At 42.6% G+C, this 15,368-nt stretch overlaps 1 protein-coding gene across 10 annotated transcripts in view; it reads right to left on the bottom strand.

Annotated features, from left to right (window-relative positions):
• The window catches only part of Tec (tec protein tyrosine kinase), a 115,204-nt gene that overhangs the window by 64,555 nt on the left and 35,281 nt on the right, over positions 1-15,368 (bottom strand). For 5 of the 10 annotated variants that reach the window (XM_031342620.1, XM_031342622.1, XM_031342616.1 and 2 more), the window contains 2 exons: positions 5,031-5,118; positions 3,337-3,522 (listed from right to left, as the gene is read on the bottom strand). The exons of 1 other annotated variant lie outside the window; for it this stretch is intronic. In XM_031342620.1, coding sequence (XP_031198480.1) covers positions 3,337-3,474 — 138 coding nt within the window. In that variant the 5' untranslated portion in view covers positions 3,475-3,522; positions 5,031-5,118. Of the gene's footprint in view, positions 1-1,369; positions 3,291-3,336; positions 3,523-5,030; positions 5,119-15,368 lie in introns of those variants that run through there. 4 more of the 10 variants (XM_031342619.1, XM_031342621.1, XM_031342624.1 and 1 more) reach the window with 3 other exon arrangements.

Here is a 15,368-nt window from a genome sequence, read left to right on the forward strand (position 1 = left end):
CTCTCTCTCTCTCTCTCTCTCTCTCTTCTAATTTTTCCTGGAGTAGCTAGATGGTTTCAAAGATAGGCTTTGAAGAAACAGCCCTGCAATTTCTTGTAAGAATATGCAACTTCTAGTACAGCACACTTTATGCAAGGCCTTTTATCTTTCTTGCCTTGGTTCCTCATTCTGAAATGAAACCAAAGAAGCCTGTGTGTGTAAAGTACTTAGCACCGTGTCCGGCATGTAGTCAGTGTTTCAAAAGTCACACCATTGTGATAACCAGTATGCCTGAGAATGCTAAGCTAAGAATGGCCTGCTTAAGCATGGGCTAGACCTAGGCCCCCTACACACAGGTAACAGATGTGCAGCTTAGTCTTTACATGGGTCCCCTAACAATTAGAGAGAGAGCTTTCTGACTCTGGTACCTGCCTAGCTGGGCTGCCTTGTCTGGTCTCAGTGGGAGAGGATGCGCTTAGTCCTACGGTGACTTGATGTACGAGGGTAGGTTGGTACCCAGGGTTGGGAGGGTACCCTTCTCTGAAGTGGAGAGGGGGGCAGAATGGAGGAAGAGGGTGGGAGGGTAGGACCAGGAGGAGAGGAGGGAGGGAACACCTGGCCTGTCACACTGCTCAGCCCCCTTTGACGTTATAGACTCTGTGGAGTGTCCATGCTGCGTCAGACAGTACTGCAGCAGCCAGCAAACCAGCCACTGTCCAACCTAAAATCTGCTTTCTTAGTAATAATTGTCACAAAATTTACATAGTACTTGGTTGCTTTTACCAAACAGTTCAACATTTTTCTTTACCATTATTCAGGAGGATTTGTTGTTGTTTGTTGTTGTTGTTGTTGTTGTCGTCATCATCATTGGGTTTTGTTTGTTTCTTTGCTTTTTCAACAAACTCCAGTCTTGTGTTTCCCTGACTCCTGCCCCCGTATTGAATGAAGCCTCACCAGGAGAATCAAGTGGCCTCTCTCGTCTGTCACTTAGCTGCCTAACTAGAAAGTAGCACCACTCACCACGGTGTGTGTTATTGTAAGGTTGTGTAACATAAACTGTCAAGATCTCTGTTTCCTCAGGTCACTGGAACATGCACAAACGTGAGCAAACTAGCCACCAGGAGAGAGGAGGAGCAAACTGAAGAAACCAATGGCCCGACAGTTTTTCAATGTGAGACTTAGCCGGATAGTTTAACTGGATTTCTGAAGATCTATCTAAAACAAAATTTCTCAGTACACTTTGAAAAGCACAGTAAGGGAATTAGCAAGGAACAGTTTCAGGAAAGGCTTTGGCCACCATGTTTCAGGAGCTGGGTGCAGAGACTAAAGAAAGGGTTGCCATTCAAAGCATTCAATGGCCATGAGGGAACTAAGAATGACGACTACTCACGCAAGAGGCGGCCTCTTCACTGTTTGCTAGTCTTTGGGTTTTTAAAAAAAAAACAAAAAACAAAAAACAAAAACAAAAAAAAACAAAGAACTACAGACAATTTAAATCTCTCAAATGGTTCCAGTGGTTTTCAGCCCCATTCTAGAATCTTACTTTCTAACTCAACATTCTCATGGGCTTCCCACCTCACTAGGCTTTTTGAGTTGTGATTCTAAGAATAGGGAGACCAAAAGCAGAAGACTCAAATCCCTACAAACAGGAAGCGAACATGCACCCCCACACAGGGAACTAACTAACTCCAGTATGAAGTGCTTCCTGGATTTTCTAGATAATAGGCAGAGAGGAGTCATTCGAAAACCTGCCCTGTATTGTTGGAAGTACTGTTACTTAGAGAATTCTGATTCTTACCTTTAAATTATAATTCAATATAAGCAAGTATTTGTTGTCTAAGGTTGTGTGGATCTAATCAATGGCTTGGTGTAGGTTCTGTCCAAGAACAGCCAGTGCTTTTAACCTCTGAGCCACCTCGCTGCCCTTGCTGAGTTGTATTTTAATGGTATCACTCCATATTTCTAAGTTGACAATGAAGGTTTCTACACATTTGGGGCTTAGTACCTTTTTATCACTCGTTACCACCTTTTACCCCTTCTGTTGCTGTTATTTCTGTTTTCCTGGATTACTGTGGTAAAATTCCAGTTATAACAAATCATTGTCATAATGCAAAAACTTACTAATCTCTCCTTCCAAGTCTGTTTGCAAGTTTTAAATAATCTTTACTTCTGGTAACAATTCTTATCTGAAACCCTTTCAGGTTCACGAACGTCTCAGATAACAAGAAAATGTAGCAGACACATCATATAATATGAGAGTTCTCAATAGGCACCCAATGTAACTAGTCATGGTAATAATTCTGGGTACGCAGACGTATGTATCGAACACGGGTAGAACAAAGAATGAGCTTGGTCTTGCCTCAGCTTTAGCTTTACAATTAAAAGTGTTGAAGCTTTGTTTTTTTTTCCAGCATTTGCAGGGGTTTATAGTTAAGGGAACATGGTCCACGAACCTGAGGTCAGCACTGGGCATAGTTATATGCCACAGGAAAACTAGGAACCGGTCAGGAGAAACAATGCCACTCTGTGTAAATCACGGGAACCAAAACACAGAAGACAAAACCCAGCGAGAAAACAAGTAAGTCAGCATCTGACAAGAATGCCCTAGGAGCAGTCGCAATGCGGTCCAAATGCCAGGACCACTGGGCATTCACCCTGCCCACATTCGCTACAGCACGCTGTCAGGAGAAATCCGGTTCCTAGCCATTCTCTACAACCTAAAATCATTCCTAACAGAAAAGACTATGGCAGTAGTAGAAAATATCCTGTCCACCATGGCAAGCTTTTAAGTTGGGTCAGACAGAGACAGTCACTTGTGGAAAGCCAGAAGCTGTCTAGCCAACACTGTCCTCCCACCGTACCTCAGCATCCCACAGCAGGAACTCACTAGGCACATGGCTCTTTAATCTCCCTAACCTCAGCAAAAATACTGCAGTAGATGCTTAGCGTCAAGAGTGGAAGGGTTCCTCTGTAGATCAACAAGTGGTTCACCAAGAAAACTGATCAGCTGCAGGGAGGGAAGAAATGTTCACACAAAGCAGCTTGGGCTTCGATACATCATATGGCAGTTGGTGGGGAAAAGCCATGTGCTTAATATGCCTAATAAATTCTATAAGGACCTATAAAATACGGGAATGGATTTTCTTTGGCAGATTAATTTGTTAAAGGGGGCTGCCACCAAATGGACAGCTACGTATCTTAAACTCTGATGACAGACTTGTGCTGAGTTCTATCACATGCTAAATCTCAACTTTCAAGCCTGAATGACAGCAAATGGTAACCTCATGTTCATTAACTCAATGGAGAGCAGCAGTGTCAACACCGAAATCGGCAGAGCAGACTGTGATCGTCTCCTACCTCCGCTCGGCCCTCATAGTAGCTCAACACGGATTTTGTAAGTACAAAAAGCCTCTCTTTGTAGTTTAAGGGCGACGTCTTCTTTTTCTGCTGGGACCTTTTAATAAGAATCTCTTCTAGGATAGTGTTAAAATTCATCTCGGTCTTCTGGTTGCTCCTTCTCCTGCCATTGAAGATCTCGGGATTCTACAGCAAGAAAATAAACAGTGAGGATACGGTGTTAATTTCCTAATGCTAGCACATTTCCTAATTCATAACGTCCTATTTCATAATGCAGATTGTTCAAGGCAAAGAGTTCTTCTCTGACTTCAGCCTCCATCCTGCCCTGCCATTTCCTAGGAAAATCTAATCAAGATTGATGATGATGATGATGATGATGATGATGATGATGATGATGATGATGATGATGATGATGATGACGATGATGCATGACTGCCTCTGTCTCTCCCAGTATTTCTTAGCTCTCTAATACATTCTGCTATTTGACTCTAGAGAACAAATACTTCAGATGGCAAGGTGCATGCCATTGCCTGTGTTCTTGATTGAGACCTTAAGATCTTGGTATGTGAAGCAGCACAATTGATTTACACGATGAGTGAGCATGACAGTGGTTACAATTCCCTCATCTGTAACTCAGTGAAGATGGTCATTTTGATCTGGTATCATCGTGGTGCCCCAGGGAAGTTGTTGCTACAGGGAAGTTCCCTGATAAATACACCATCATGATCCATATATGCTATCCAGACCACAAGAAGAAAGAAGGCCCCCTGGTCAGAGCTAACCCTCCTCAGGGCAAACTTCCTGGATACAAATACCTTCAGTCCTGTACTTGGAGCCTTTTAAAAAGGAAACAAGAGTGGGCAAAATGGCTTAATAGGTAGAGGTGCTTGCCACCAAACCTGATGACTCTGAGTTCAATCCCCAGAAAAACCCCATGATGGAAAGTAGAAAAACAACTCCTGTAATGTGTCTTTCTGATCACTATGGTATAGGAAAAGAAAGAAGGTAAGGAAAAGAAGGGAGGATGGGAGAGGAGGAAGGGAAAGAGAGGATGAGAGAGAGAGAAAGAGAGAGAGAGAGAAAGAGAGAGAGAGAGAGGGGTGAGGAAGGGAGGGGAAGGGAAGGAAGGAAGGAAGGAAAAGTCAACCATATTTAATTCTCAAACACTTGAAAACCCAAAGGTACTCAGAGGAGGCCTGCAGACTCGTCCCTGAGGCAAGCTGAATTAAAGGGAGCGTTCCTTCCCTTGCCTGTTCCATGCCCTTTCAGGAAGCAATTACATATCAAACCACAGAAATAAAAGGAGTCTCCTGAAGCACATTTAGCACAATTTGATAATGTAACCTGTGACTAGACACCACACTCCCTTCCAATCTGGTGCCTTCGTGTTCCTCTCTTTCTCGATGACCACCAACCACTCAGGCTCTTCTGATTTTCATGAGGGTCTCTTTAATAGAACAACCTCCAAATATCCACCCCTCGTTTTGGAAGGTCAGGGTGAAGTTTAAATGAGATGCAGATAATAACCTTACTGTGCATGTGGTATCTAAGCGTCTGCTACGGTTACATCGAATTCCTCTGCCTTTACCCTAGCTCGCAACATCCTGAGCTCATAGCTGGACAATGGCAGCACCTTCCCGCCTACTCTCCCATTACCCACACTCTTGCCCCATTTAACTCTAACTACCACCTACCCCTTCTGCCTGTTGACTCAGCCTTCAAAGCTCCATCGGGTCATTTCATTCTTCGGACATCCTCAATGTCCTCAGTGTCATGTGACACCTGCAGGACAAAGCCGAAACTTAGTCTGACTCGGGAGATGTTCACAATCCAGCTGCGATCTGACATCCAATAGCCACTCCAACTATCCCCCAGTCAGTCCAAACATTGCTCAGAATAGTCCCCGGAAGTGTAGGGCCACCCTTCCTCATGGTATCTGTCCTCTGGTCTCCACCACTCTCCCCAATCCTCTCTCCACCTATGAAAACGCCATCAACTCAGAACTCCCCTCCTCGGTACAACCCTTTCTTATGTCTCTAGTTAATGAAAATCTGCCAATACTTGTGCCCATAATCTCTCTCATTCATCACCAAGCTCATCAAATTCTTCCACGTCTGACAATTAATGGACACAGCATAACTTCTCACCTAGAATCACCCAAATAATGCTTTAAAATACAGGTAGGTATCTAGTTCTGCTTCCATTTTTCTTTCGTATTTCCCAGGTTTACAGTGGGGCCTGGACATCCTAACTCTACGCGTAGGTGCAACTGCATCGCTCTCGTAAAGAAGAGCCTGAGGCCTTGTGCCTCTTCCTACATTCCTACAGCCTCTTGATAAACCTTTGCAGCCTGGGCCTATTAATCCACGCGGATCATAACTGACAAATCAATGAAAATTTATTCTCTTTGCATCTAAGTTGATCTTCTTGCTATATAACAATTTGAGCCTGTGCATTTTGGTGCATAGTAATCAGCCATAACACTCAGGAAACTGAGGTAAAAAGATCATAAGACTCAAATCAAAGCAGGGCTACATAATAAGATCCTGTCTCTAAGATAGATAGATAGATAGATAGATAGATAGATAGATAGATAGATAGATAGATAGATAGATAGATAAATAGATAGATAGATAGGCAGATAGATAGATAGATATACTGTATTTTGTTTTCCTGAGAAACTGTTGGTATACAAATTCTACTTCCTTCGAAATCTTTATAAAAAGACATTTTCAGGAAGGAAAGAAAATGGCTACTTAGGAAAGGTTACTGGGCGAAGCAAGCTAGGCTCTAGATACATGTGCATAGAACATGTACTTCTCATTCAGGAAGCAGCACCACTGTTGCCACACAGCACACAGACGTTGGAAGGCACTGGCTATACCATGTCCTAACTGCAGTTCTAGAAGCAAAAGTCTGGACACCATAGATAAGAAAACTGTCTGTTTAATGACTTGGGGGCAAGGAGGAATCATCCAATCTGATTCCTGAGAGACTCACAGTCTTCTGCAGAATCACACCCCGTGAGCTGGAAGAGGTCTTACCCATCATCTCCTTTGCCTCATAAATTAAAAAGCTAAGGTTAGGTTAAGCATCATTAAAGCAACTTGCCCAAAGTAATGTAGACCAAGACAGAAAAAAAAAATCCCTCCTGGTTCCAAAAGAAGAGTTCTTTCCACATAAAGACACTGTCTCACTATAATTCACCGGTCAATGGAAAATTCTAGCCCACAAAAGCCATTGTCCCTCAAAGGGTATAACGGAAGTACACTTCTCCTGAAAAAGTTCAGCTAAAGATGAAGGGCTGGATACACACCCACTTCCTTCCTGGAGCTATTTTATTTACTCATTATTAAGAAATTAACTCTCTGAGGGACTGAAGAGAGAGCACACACTATTCTTAAAGATGACTCAGGTTTCCCAGCACCCATATTGTGGTTCTGTGGAATCCATGGGCACCTGCACACATATGTACATACCCCACAAAACCTACACACATAATTTAAAACAACGATAAAATGTTTAGAAATAAATAAATGTAGACAAGTAGAAAACAGAAAAAAAAAAGATTTAAAAGACAAATTTGGAAACCAGAAGACAAATACACACTAGGACTGACAGAGGCAGAAAACAGACACTTGGAAAACAATCATTTTATACCATAAAACATCTAGATAGAATAAGAATTAAGTCACCAAAGTTAGGAGCCCTAGGAGTTGTAATAAAGAAGTAATTTGAAGCTAAGTGTGTGTGTGTGTGTGTGTATGTGTGTGTGTGTGTGTATGTGTGTGTATGTGTGTGTATGTGTGTTCATATAGAGGCCAGAGATTAACATTTGTCATCTTTCTCATTTGATTTCCACCTTAGTTTTAAATTAGTATCTCTCACTGAACCTGGAGCTCTCTGACTTACAAGGCTGGCTAGTCAACATCAGAGATCTACCTGTTTCTGTCTCCCCAGCATTGGATTACAGGCAGGTCCTGCTGTACTTTTTCTATGGATGTTTGTAAATGGGACTTGGGCCCTCATATGTGCCTGGCAAGGACTATACCAACGGAACTCTCTTCCAAACTCTTTTTTTTTTAACATTTCTTTTTTTTTTTAACCTTTTATTGCATTATGAGGAGAAAAGTTACATGATTTCAATTTATCTGAATTTGCTAACATTTAAAAACATAGTTTAAGTAAATAGAATTAAGTCACATTCTTGATTCCCTTTTGTACCCCCACTCCTCCCAGAGATACCTACAATATCTTTTTTGTCATATCCCTTAAAATTTATAAAATATTATAACAATAAAAATGAGTATTAAAAAAGTTGTTTGATATAAAACAACAATCAGTTTAACAGTGTTATGTAGATGCTTGTCTACAGTAATACTGAAAATACATATTTTTCTCAGTATAAATTTTAAATAACTCCAAACATATTAACTGTATATTTCAAAATAGTACATCACTACTAGTATTTTCTTAAATGAACATAAATATATAAAGTCTTTTTGTTTGTTTGTTTGTTTTGTATTTAGTAGAGTTTAAAATCTTGGCTCTTACTGTGGTACAAGCCCAAAGTAAGAACAATTTTTAGACATTTCTTCCAAACTCTTTCAAGGAAGGAATCGACGTTTCAGGGGAAAGGAATGAAATGGGGTGTGGTGAGAATTTTTATTTCTTTAAAAGACACACAAATATTATAAGAATATGTTTTTTGTTTTAATCCCAGGACTGGGGTATCGGGTTGCTTCAGACTGTCACAGCAGCTGACTGCGAGTCACTTCAGGTGGGGATGTGATTTTATCAGCTACAGACAATTTCTGCCATTGTGTGATATTTGGGATTCTGGGGACTTTTCAGGGGATATATAAATACTAGGGCCCTCAGAGTGGGTTGTGGTGTTGGTTAGAGGCTGTCGGTCATGGTTGGTTGCTGTTGGTCACGATTTGTTAAGTAGTTGTCCGCAAAGAAGAAATAAGAAAGTAGATATCCTGATGGCGAATCAAACTTGTCCCAAAGATCTCGATGCCCCTAATCTGCAGGAAGTAGTGTAACAATAAGCTTGCTCCCTTTCTTTTCTCTCCTTTTTTCTCTCCTATCTAGTGCTAAGGGGCTGGAAGAGAGGAAGAAGGATGGAGAACAGAGGAAGAAAGAAGAACTCATATAAGGTAGTGAAAGATCAACTATGACAGAGTCTTACTATGCAACTCTGGTTAGCCTAAAACTTTCTATGTAAATCATCCAGGCCTCAAACATGAAAGGCACGTACCACCATGCCCAGCTCCAAGGTAAAAACAATACCCTCTTCTGTGTCATAGGTAGCTATTCTCAGTGCTAGGAAAAACTAAAGTTCTGCCTGTTTGCTTTTGTGTTGCTGATGTTGTTGTTGTTTCATGAAACTTAAGATAGGCTCTATTCCGGGAAGAATGAATTGCTGAGGCAGGGGTACCACCCCGCAAAGGAAGCTGATGTGAAGGGAAGGGTCTGAGCACATGTAAGTGAATGTGACCACTCAGCTCTCTCCTGCCATGTGATCCAGATCACTGGGTACAAAAGGACGCCAGAAAGGCCCAACCCTAAACACAGAATGAAAGAAGGCTTAGGATTACCAAAGAATTCTGGGAAGATCTTAATATCAAACACATATGACACAACGCTGTGACATGGGCAAAGTAAACAATAAAGTACCCAAAGGAGATGGGATGTGGGCACTGGAAGTCATGACTGTAGAAATCAAAAACTCACGAGAGTTAAAGTGCAAGCTGAGGAGGTCTCGGCCCAATTACAACAGAAAGCCAAAGAAACAATGAATTGAGAAGAAAACACAATGGCATTAGAGGACCCACCCAGAAGCCCAGAGCCTGAAACTTGAGAGTTCAAGGACAGAACCAAACAAAACAATGGGATGAAGAAAGCAAAAAATTAGGCATATTTTTGCCAACATAAAGGTTATATCCAGATTAAAAATATAATCAAGGAGTTGGAGAAAGGACCAATGGAGCTGAGGGGTTTGCAGCCCCTTAGGACGAACAACAATATGAACTAACTAGTACCCTCAGAGCTCCCAGGATCTCAACCACCAACCAAAGACTGCACATGGAGGGGTCTGATTGTTCAGGCAGAATGTGTATAGTAGAGGATTGCAAATTCAATCATCAATAGGAGGAGAGGAGCTCGGCCCTGTGAAAGTTCTGTGCCCCAGTGTAGGGGAATGCCAGGGCCAGAAAGTGGGAGAGGGCAGGGTGGCAGGCATGGGGAAGTGGGAGGCAACAGGGGTTTGTTTTGGTTGTTTTTGTTTGTTTCTTTGTTTTTTGGAGGGGAAACTGGGAATGGAGAAATTTACATATAAATAGAGAAAATATCTAAAAGAAAAAAAATATAATCAAGTCAAGACACATCTTATGAAAGTTCAAAATTATGGGAAGAAGCAGAAGGTTCAAAAGGCTTAAAAGCTAATAATAGAAAAGATCAAAATTCAGAATGGCAATCACTACAACAATACTGGCATCTCAGAAGCAGAGGGTTCCCCCTGGAGAAACTGAGAACTGAGAAAATGCAGGAAGAGCCACCAGAAGACAGCACTACTAACTTAAATTCTATACTCAGTAGAGTGCCAATACAGGCATAGGATCATAAACACAGCATTCATATGTGACCTGTGAAGATCTGAATGATTAGACGCATAGCATTCCCTGAAAAAAGTGAGACTGAGATAACCAACCCACCTCACCACTCCAGACAGGGATCTAGCCTGAAGATGACCTCCAGTCTGGCACCAGGGAAGCCCAGATGGGCTCCCAGGATGAGGAGCAAGTCCAAGACTAGAAGAACCCTGCCTGAATCCCAGGCAGGAGCGAGTCCAAGACAGATACCCTCACAAGGGCCTACTTGTGTCTGACAGGGAGCTAGCCTGAGAGATAAGTACCAATGTGACACCTCACAGGCCTGAGGGCATCGGGGAGGGGGGCACAGCATGCTTGAGATGATCCTTGCCTGACACTGTAATGCCCAAGTGGGTAGAACACTCCAGAAACCACTCCTGAGATGACCCCAGACACTCAGAGAGCCCAGGCACCACCTAACAGGAGCAAGTGAATGGTGAAGAAATGGAAGAGAAAGAGAAACAGGAAGATGCGGTCACAAGGAAGAGAGGCAGAGCCGGAGACACGAGGGTAGCAGGGAGCAGCCTGATGCGAGTAGCTGGTGATGCCACATGGGACAATGGTGGGGTCCCGGAACTAATTAATTCCAGGGAAAATAAAAAAAAAAAAAAATCATACGGAAAAGCCATACAAAAGCAACCACAGTACATCCTGAACTTGGCTATCTAAACAGAAGCCGTAGCATCACAAAAGTATAAATAATAAGTAATAATCTTGCTACTATTATAAATGTTTTTGGAGGGTAGGAAGTATTTTTCTGTGTGGGTGGGAGGGTAGGTTGTGCAAGAGAGCCGCATTCTCTTCAGTAGCGACAGAGGCGGAAGAGGAAGTAAAATAGAACCTAAATTTGAAATATCAAGCAATACAAGCAATCGCGCTACTTAGAGATTATCAAGAGATAAAATGACACCAAGATTACATAGATAAACGTAGCTTTTCTATGAAACTGATAAACGGGGCAAAGTCTACTCTACCATGGGAACTCCCTTGGAAATTGACAGAACAATGACCTAGGACAGTGAGAGTGGGAAGTCAGTCAGTAGATTTTAAACTATGACAATTGCAATCTTACTTGTTCTGATGAATTTTTTTTAAATAAGACTTAAAGCAAAGAAGACACTTCCTCAGACTAAGATCTGTTCTCATGGAGAACTAGCCACCTTAGGGGGTCTGCATGCCCGCATGCTCGCACACAGTCTGTGTGTTCCTTATGTGGTGCTGTAGCACAAGTGACTCCATTTTGATTTTTCCTAATCTGGTCCGTGGGAATCCAGAACAGAAGCCCAGTCAAAAACCACAGCTTCCCATGATTTTTATTTTAAAAAAAAGATATGAGTCCTGAAAAGTTTGACAAGATAAAAATGGTCATCTCTAACAGTCAGAAAGCACTAGAAGATAGTGGAGTAACAATGAAGATCATTCTTCTTCCCTAAACTATGAAAGTCAAAGGCAGATCATCTCACTGCTGATGCAACAAAACTTACAAAAACACCAAAATAACAAGCCATGATATTCCTATCTATCAAATGCTGTGGAATCTAGATCAACACAGGGAAGGAAGCTGAAGACAGATTTCCCTAGAAATACTCATCCATGTCCTGAAAGGTCGCCCCAGGGACCTTTCAAAGGGACCTGTGAAACCCAGAAGGGTGAGCAGACCACAGAAGAATGGCCCTTTACACAGAAAATACATTAAAATTACAAGCACCATGATTAACTTTTACCTGCTTTGTGATATAAGTTCCCTCTATGGTGCCTAGGCTAGTCTTGAACTCCCAGGCCGCAAGAGAGCCTCCTATGGGACAGGCAGTATGGACATATAGATAGCACCATAGCTGGCATAGTTGATACTGTCCAAACTACTAAGCCATCAGATGCATCGTGTCATCCCATCCCCTCGACGGTTTTTCTAAGGCGAGGACCTACACATGAGTCCCAGACTGAGAACAAAAGCCAAGCCTTAATCCCTGCTGCGGCTGCATCACCAATCCCACTCATGGCACTATCCAGGAAAGGAAGGCAGAGGGGGAAGGAAAGGCTAGCGAGCTGTGAGCCTCTCTGAGCAGCTTCATTTAGGAATATTATTGAAAGCCACTGCTCATCTTCAGAGGACCACAGAGACGGCCAATGACTGAAAAGGAACCTTTTGATCCCAAAACAAAAGGAGGCCGGCTTCTTTGGATAAGGACCCAAGCACATTGATTTTCTGTGGAACGGGTCGTCCGGCTGTTGTCTGCTCACCCCTGTGGATGCTAGCCTTTGAATCACAGTTTATATTTGGGGAGTTTTGTTGAAAGTAAGAGTATCCTCAAATATTCCAGATCCATCTCCCAGACATTATATGACTCTGGGTTAAAACTGTCTTTCTTAGTTTCTCTAGGGGACAGAAAAACTGTCATTATGTTGCCCAGGCTGGCCTGGAACTCATGGCTTTCCTGCCTCTGCCCCCTAAATGCTGGGTTAGCAAGCATGTGCCACCACACCCTGCTGCCAATAGTGGCTTTGTATAAAAACTGCCAAATGAAGTCTCCCTTTTCTATGTCTCACTGGGGCCAAAGATAACTTTACCCTTTACCTCGGTGTCTATTAAAAGCTTAAAACAGACGCTATCAGACTTTGAACATATATGTCCTGATGCAGACAACTGAGAAATAATGTCACCGTCTCAGTAGTGACAAACTCAAGACACCAAAGTTATACTCTGTCCAGTGTTGCATAATATGAGGGCAAGATGAATGCTTCCTTTTCATGATCCGGCAATTGTAGCAAACGGATCATAGAACCTCACTGATCACAAAAGATTCCGCCTGCAAAGAGTAAGCTTTAAAAATCAAGGGGCTCCCTAGGGGGGCCCACCCAGAAGGCAGGCAAAAGGCAGGAGAAAAGCAGCCTCTATCTGATTCTAGACATCACACATCAGTTAGTGCAGCTCTCTCCATTGGCCAAGGAAGCTCCTGTTTACAGCGGGCAATAATAAATGCAGGCTCGTGGCTAGCCAAGGGCAGAGAAGTGACTGTTAAGTCTCAGGCTCAAGTAGGGCATCTAGAACAGCTCATGCCAGACTCAGGAGCATGGAGGAAGAGGGAGCAGGAACAATGTAAGGGGCAGAGGATGGGTAGGAGCGCCGTGGCACAGCTACGAACTCAGCATCGGTGGGCGCCCACACACAAGACCTGCAGAAGACGTGCAAGGACTGACGGGGTCTATCGATATTCCAGCACAGATGGGAACCATTAGGCCCCACTCCTCCCTGACAACCTATGGGCAGTTAACAGTTACGAGGGGGAAGTAATATTCCTTGGTGGTGTGGCCAGTGGTAAAATGCCCTTGCTCTGGTAAATGGCCCCCCGGAGCCTTGTTCATACAAGCAACCCTAATTAAATGTAGTGGAGTAAACACATGGGGAGGGGAGGAATAGGAAAGGAGCTTGCTGGGAAGGAGGAGCTTGGTGAGGTGGGGGTGAGGATAAAAAAGGATAGGAGGGGAGATATGATTAAAATGTATCATATATATACATGTGTATGTATATATGCATGTATATAATTATAAAAAATTCTTTTTTTAAGATTTATTTATTTATTTTATGTGTTTGAGTACACTGTAGCTGTACAGATGGCCATGAGCCATCATGTCGCTGCTGGGAATTGAACTCAGGACCTCTGCTCACCCTTGTCCTGCTCGCTCTAGCGTAATACACTATAGCTGCCTTCAGACGCACCAGATCTCATTATGGATGGTTGTGAGCCACCATGTGGTTGCTGGGATCTGAACTCAGGACCTTCGGAAGAGCAGTCAGTGCTCTTACCCACCGAGCCATCTTGCCAGCCCCGAAAGAATTCTTTAAGTCATCAAAATAGGACAAGTCATAGTTTCTTCATTATCACGGTTTAACGTTTTTCCTTCCTAATAGGAAGAAAGCCTTTGCAAAAACTGAGAAAGAAGTCTAATGATTTTGAAGAGAAAAAAAAATAAAAGAACAAGCTTTCTCCCTTTAAAATAGTGCTAACAAATCCAAATATAAAATGAAAGAAGTTTTTTTTAACATGTGTTTATGCAGAAAAATTGTGGAAAGTAAAAATACTCTTTGTTAGGAGTTTACAGCAATGATCTAAATGGGGCTAAACATGAGATAAAAATCAAAATATATTCATTTATATTTTTTTTTCAGAATATGCCTGAATCACTTTGTTTTGCTTTACTAGGAAAGCTAGGTGGACTCGTTTTCAATGGTGATATTCAAGCATGAATTGCCAACATGTCAGCTGGATAGTAAATTATATTGGTGATATCAAAGTTTATTGGTATACAGTTCAGCTCTCCGTTGCTTTCAAGTAGTACCTAAAGTGGCTAACTTTATAAACAAAAAAGGGTTCATTTGGGCCACAGCTTTGGAGGTTCTAGAGCTGATGCCTACATGGGTTTAGCTCTGTGGTTCTCTCAGCGGAATCACATTGTGGAACATGCAACAGCAGGACATGTGAAGCAAGCGACGGCATTTCCATATTGGAAACCAAAAAAGCAGAGGCTCTGGCTTTTATAACAACCTTAGGAGGACACTAAACACTACTTTAATCCTAATGACCTCTAAGCCCTACCTCCCCAAGGCCTTACTTCCCAACATCACCACACTGCAGACCATCCATTCCCTCAAGAACAGGATGAGCAGAGACTAGCGTCTCCCTGCCCCCTGTGCACCGCCCAGCTGTTACCCAGAGAAGCCATGAGCAGGACAGTTGCTCTTACTTCCCCTGCAGTGCTGGAGGCCAGTTCTTCCCCTGCCTCAGATGACGAGAACACACTGGCCATTCCCGACCTCACCATTCTTGTTTTGTTCACCCACTTGCCCACCTTTCCTCCGTGCTCAGCGTATGAGCCAATCTGTCCACAGGAATGCTTCCAGGCATGAATATAATCACTCATTCTGACATGTATTGCATATCTAGGACGAGGATGAGCCACTCATGAGGCATGCAGGTGGTTACAAAAACGAACAAGCCATGATCTGTGCAATGGGAAAAACAGACAAGAAGAAAGGACACGAGGATCTGGGAAGGGCTATAAAAGTAACCTACGTGACATATGTTGGAATTATTACTAAGCTAAAATGTTCTCCAGGCTGGGCTCACCAAAGAGAAAACCATTGCCCCTTTCAGAGTATGATGAATTGCATCCGTGAGGAAATGTCATACTAACAGAATGCGACAGAAGGTCAGAGACACATCAACAGGTGAATAAAGTAGATGTCAATGTTCAAATCTTGCTGGACACACCCTGACATAGGTAATCTAAAGATTGCCTGGTTTCAGTCAGAATCATGCAGAGAAAAGGCATGTTTTTACTAGTTCATTTTCAAATGCTTGATAGTGAATTTTTTTT

This window comes from Mastomys coucha, unplaced genomic scaffold (assembly GCF_008632895.1).
Source record: "Mastomys coucha isolate ucsf_1 unplaced genomic scaffold, UCSF_Mcou_1 pScaffold22, whole genome shotgun sequence".
Taxonomy (NCBI): Eukaryota; Metazoa; Chordata; class Mammalia; order Rodentia; family Muridae; genus Mastomys; species Mastomys coucha.